Raw genomic sequence first — 6,000 nt, 5'->3', positions numbered from 1 at the left:
GTCTTTAAGACAAGGCTTGACAATCACCTAGCTGGGGTCGTTTGACCCCAGTACTCTTTCCTGCCATTGCAGGGGGTCGGACTAGATGATCTGCTCAGGTCCCTTCCTACCCTACTAATTATGAAACTATGAATACTATTGTAAATGGCAGCAATGTTATGTGGTCATTTTTGTGAATATTTTAGCTTCAGAGAAGCCTGTTTTCTTCATGAGTCAGATTAACCAGTGTCTTGATTAGTGCGTATGCATGTGAAAAAAAAGAAGCTTTATTGAACCAGGAGGATTTTTACATATGTCTTCTTTTATGCATGAAATGAGACATACTACAAGAACAGCTCAGGAGGATGAGTTTATTTGTGAGACTGGAATTTAGCATGATAGGTTGAAAACATGAACAATTGCTGCGGACAGTCAGGCAGCCTGGTCTAACTCTGTACTTCGTCTCCTGGAACTTGCAGATTACATTTGGCCCTGTGAAAGGGTACTGTTATGTTAAAACAAAAGGGAAAACTGTCAATGAGGAAACCTAGAAAAGATTAATTCTATTGATACAAGACCTAAAAGAACATTAATACATTTTGGTTTATTGAGAAGATAGTTTGAGAAATAATGAGGTTTTAAAATGTATTTATTTATTTTTATTTGTTAGATACAAGCCAACCGTGCAAAGAGATGCATTTTGGGGTTTGGAATAGTTTTGTAGCCAGTAAATGAAAGTTTTGTTTAGCTAGAGTCAATGAGCTGCAAGGGTTTAGCAAAACTAGGAGGCCAATTTATATTCAGAACATATGGATAACCTACAGTCATCACTATATGTGAGAGCCAGGGGAAAGGATGGAGGAGGAGCAAGGCTGTTTGGGAATAGGTGACATGAGGGCTTTATAAGTGAAGTTTGCTTTGCGTCACTCTGAAGGTTAATAAAAGAGGATGGAGAGGAATCACAGTCAGTACTTTCCTAGTGGTAAGGAGAATTATTAATATCTATTAATATCTGCCTCTTTTTGGTAAAATATACATGCTAACTCATAAGGTCCCTGGATAACTTTACATGTATACAGCCAGATCTAAGAAAGGCCCAGATTAATATACAGGATCTGAAGATCAACTTTCTAAATGTTTCAAAAGTGTATGCATTAGTCTCAGTGTATGGATCTAGGTAAGTGTGCATGCAAATCCCCAGTTTACTTTCATGATTTAGATCAGGGCTGCCAAACTCATCCAGCTCTGTGGGTTGGATGAAGGTCTCTGAGCTGGTCTATGGGCCAGATTAGGACCACATACCAAAGCCAGTGTGTCGGGCTAGTCCATTGGGGTGCCACAAGCAGCATAAACCTCATGCCCACCTGCTGTATCAAGCGCTGCATGTGCAGCTGGACCAAGCACTGTGTGTAGCATGCACTGGATCTGGCTCTGAGGGTGCCACACGTGGTACAGAAGGTCCAGGTGTGCAGCATCCCACCAGACTAGCCCTGTGTGCTGGCTTCAGGGCCAGTCTGGATTGTGCCCCAGGCCGTCTGTTCATGCCAGAGCCAGTATATATGGCCGATCTGGCAGGGCACTGCATGCATCCCATGGCTTGTGGTGGCCCTATGCCCCATTCCCTACATACAGTGTGAGCTCCAGAGCATAACCATTGCACGCTGCACATGGTGCACAGGACTAGGCTGGGTCTGGGCACTGCATACAGTACAGGGAGTTGGCACAGGATGTGAGCTGAATGGACCAGCTCACACCTTGTGCCTGCTGGACCAGCCCTGTGCCTGAATGGACCACTTCACAACCCACCCTGCTGGACCAGCCCTGAGTACTAGTTCTGGTGTGGCCCAATCCATGCCAACTCCAGAGCCAGCGCTTAGAGTTGGTTTGGTGCAGGTGCTGCACACAGCCTGTGCCCTCGACCAACTTTTATGCTGAATGCATGGTCAATCTGGGACCCACAGGCCAGACCATACGGCTCCATGGGCTGGATCCAGCCTGTGGACAGTCTCTGGCATCTCTGATTTAGATGATTTGTTAGAAAACCTTGTTATACAATATGTACAGCAAAACCTTCTGTTCTAAGACCTTTGTAGGAGTCCAGAGATGATCCATTTACAACATTCTTCCAACAGTGCAAGATTTAGAATTTAGGAAAATTTCAAAGAAATGTTAATGTTTGCTTTATTAGCAACATACTTAGGAAAAAACATTTGTCAGATGCTCAGATACAATTGCAGAGCTGTAAAATGTGATAGGTAACATTTTTTAACTATTGTGAATTTTATTCTTTGAGGATAGTACTCCCAGAAGACCTGACCTCTAATTCCATTCTTCCTGCCACCCCTGAAAAACAGTGTTACAGTGTCCAGCACAAGGCCATTAAGACTGTAACCAAATTTTTTTACGTGGTGGCAATAGTTAAAAGGATGTGACTGATAGGGATGAGAATTCTGTAATGCTAGTAATACATTTCTTGTGTCAGCAATCAGCATAGCACCTTTGCAGCTTTATTTCTGACTGTATCAGGAACAAAATGCAGAAGGCATATTTTTGTGGAATAATACTTGTTCAGATATACTCATAACCATTTTCTAGCATGCTGGCTTATATCCTACTTTAAATATAATGAAACATAGTTTTTTAATTCTTACATAGAGTTCCCCTGTCTGGTAACTAGCTCCTCTAGAGTAACAGTATGTTATTATGATGGATGACAACATCGGGTAAAATCTCAGCCTGAGAGTAATCAATAAGAGTTTTCCCAACAGGATTTCATAGTTTGTCCTTATTTTAGTAATGAACTTTTGCCAATTCTCCTACCGAGAATTACTTTAAAATGTGTACAGCACACATACTGCATAAACTTGTATGAATATATATGTACTAATACAAATGTATACACAGAGACATTTGTGCAGAGTATGCAAAAACATCTCTCATTATGCTTAATGTTCATATGAAACACGGAGAGATACACTATTGATGTAAAGCACATAATAAAATTGAATGAGAAAAAAACTGCATTCAAAACATCGAAGGAATCTTTAACTACTGTTCTGAAGATGCTTATAAAGAAATTTCATCTGCTGCATAGCTAACCACTCTCTACTTCAGATAGTGTATTCAACAATTTCTAATGAAAATACCGAAAATGATTGTTATGTTTACCAAGACAACAGCAGCCGCAGGTCCAACAAAAGCATAGAGTAACCCTCCTTCGAGAGACAGCCAGCAGCTGGAAAGAACATCAGAAAAGAACTAATACAAATTAATAATAAGTATTATACCATGAAAGTAATATGAAGAGAACATACATGCTGGATATATGGTACCAGTTCTTCTGGCATAATGCATATATATTCATGGAGAGATTTATAAGCATAGAAAAAGAAATGAAATTACTTTGGTGATACAATGATGCTCTGGGCAGTTGATAAGTAGCTTTTATTATTCAACCCTACAGTAATGCTTCCACAACTTTTAAAACACATTGTAACTATACTTAAATGCCTTGTGCTTATTCGGAGTGAAATATATTTGGAAACTTTTGTGAATTTTCCTGTAGGTTTTTGAGTTAATGGAGTATGATAAAAGAGAGGTTTTAATATCTTTGTTAAGACGTTCTTTGGAAACTTACTTAGTTCATTTTTTAAATGTCAGAGTGGTCCTGAGTACTTTCACTAAGGTCAAATAACTGTGAAATTGTTGACGGAACCTGATTTAGAAAAACAAATTCCCTATACATTTTCATTGATGTAATTTGGTAATTAATGATGGGATAATGTCTTACATATTATATACACTTAGAAAACAAGCATGTCTATACCTTCTACACTTGGCTTCTCTGGAAGGTTGCACAACTATTACAGCATTTAAAAATATATGAATTTCTGGTGTGTTATTAAAGACCTGATGTTGCAAGCCTATTGCATCTCTTGAAAAGAAAGGGATTTTAAATATATAGACATCTTGCAGAACTGAGTCGTAAATATATAACATATCGCCATGCTAAGCTTTAGAAATGTCTACTTACTAAAGTAAGTGCAGCTGCAGTTTTTTTTTTAATCAGTGCTTATACATTAAAATGCATGTTTATTTGAATGTGTGAGTGCACATACATATAAGAGCATTCAAGGAAATGCACTCAGATAATGTATTTGAATATCGCACTTAAATAAACTTGCATCAGAATATATGATCAGTACAGATCTCTCTATTCCCTATCCCTCATTGTCTGAATTTCTTTTAAAAAACAATAAGTTACATACAGACCCATCTTAGTATTAGTATTCTGCTATGGCTGAAATTATGAATGCAAAAAGGACAGAAAAAAAGACTTTTGAGATTCAGTCATTTCCCAAAGTAAATAAAACATATCTGGGCCTTGCCACATGAACCCAACCTTATTAGAGTGTGAAATGCTAAAACGGTGACAATATGGGTATATTTAATCAGTCTTAAACAGTAAGCAATTGCAAATAACTACTGTATATAAAAAGACAAAAATCCTAGTATTTTCAATGCCACTGTATGGGTTCTCCCTAGCAAAGTTTCTTATTAAAAAAAAATCAGTTAAAAATGTTTGGAAAAAATCTGATTTTTTTCTGTTTCTCTATGAATTAAAATGTTGGCATGACTTAACAGTTGAAAAGTTGGCACAAAGTTTTCACTAAAAGTGTTGAAAATATTTCTGCAATTTTTTCACCAGCTCTACTTCTTAACTGTAAGCATTGCACATAGAAATCCCAATAGAACTCTCTTACAAATAAATTATTTTCCTTCCTTGCTCATAAAGTCAGTCCTTACATAACAGGATGTACTTGAATTTTTTTGTCAGGAATTTTAACCCAGATGTGATTATACTGCTAAGATATCTAAGTGGCACTTACATGGCTTGTAGGTACTAAGTTACTAAATACATTCCTTGTTCAGCCAGCCCAAGACCTCTAAAATCTCTAGATTCTGTATATATTCACACTTTAGCTTGGGAAGATCCTGAAGTGACTAGACTTAGACAAATATGCATGTTCAGAAACAATCCAGAAAGGTACACCTGGGAAATTCATAAGGGCTCTTAATTTTCAGATGCAGAAAAAACCCGACTGAATAACTGTTTGCAACTGAGATGATGCATGCAGCAAAGAGACCAACCCATCTTTTGTATCCTGCCCAACATCCAAGTATCCAAGGGCCCCACCCCATCCCAGCTGTATCTGTGGGAGCTGCATGTTGCTTATTGGTTAAAATGCTTGCCTAGGAAGGAAGAAAGAGACCTCAGTTCTAGACTCCATTCAGGCTGAGAATAATTGAACCCACATCTTCCATTTCTTAGAAAGTGCCCTAATCACCCAGACTGTGGGCACCAAGAGTACCCTCTTTTCAGCTTGTTAAAGCTGAGTGACAGGAAGAAAGGAATGCAAGAGTCATGGGTTCAGAAGGAGAGCATGAAAGGAAGTCTAACTCCATAGCCTGTCTCTGTGTCAAACATTCACTGTCCCTAATTTTTCTTCTAAGGAGTGTTGGTCCTACGTGGAATTTATGTTGATTCCCATGGATCACAACAATGCAGCAAAATACAACATATTAGAAACATATTAGATCATGTACATATTAGAGCATGTACAGTATGTCAAGCCTAGTCATGCATGAATCTTTTCAGGCTAAAAAAAAAAGGTATATCAGAACTAATACAACTCTGGCTGTTGCATGGTGTGCAATAGGATCATGTTTAGTGACTCTGAGACCTTAAAGCCATGAAAGTGAATGCAGGAAGTTTAGGAAGCTCTAAAAAAGGTAGTCTGAAAAGTCTCTTCAGGTTTCCACCACACCACATTGCCAATAGGGTTTTGTCAACAGAAAAAGTAAAGGGAAAAAAATCTGGCCACACTTAGTCTGAGAAGTTTTATAACTTTTTAAAAAGTTGCTAAATTTTAAATTAGCAGTTATAATTGTGCCTTTAAAGAAAGACTATACTAGGAGATATAGTATAGTCTTTCTTTAAAGGCACAATTATAACTGCTA

At 38.0% G+C, this 6,000-nt stretch overlaps 1 protein-coding gene across 4 annotated transcripts in view; it reads right to left on the bottom strand.

Annotated features, from left to right (window-relative positions):
* Positions 1–6,000, bottom strand: part of ADGRB3 (adhesion G protein-coupled receptor B3) — a 701,435-nt gene that overhangs the window by 51,550 nt on the left and 643,885 nt on the right. For all 4 annotated transcript variants that reach the window (XM_019537601.1, XM_019537603.1, XM_019537600.1 and 1 more), the window contains one exon: positions 3,148–3,214. In XM_019537601.1, the coding sequence (XP_019393146.1) occupies positions 3,148–3,214 (67 nt within the window). The remainder of the gene's footprint in view (positions 1–3,147; positions 3,215–6,000) is intronic.

Source organism: Crocodylus porosus, unplaced genomic scaffold (assembly GCF_001723895.1).
Source record: "Crocodylus porosus isolate Cpor-Errol unplaced genomic scaffold, CroPor_comp1, whole genome shotgun sequence".
Lineage (NCBI taxonomy): Eukaryota > Metazoa > Chordata > Crocodylia > Crocodylidae > Crocodylus > Crocodylus porosus.
Note: the sequence above shows the minus strand (reverse complement) of the source record. Positions and strands in the feature narration are given on the sequence as shown.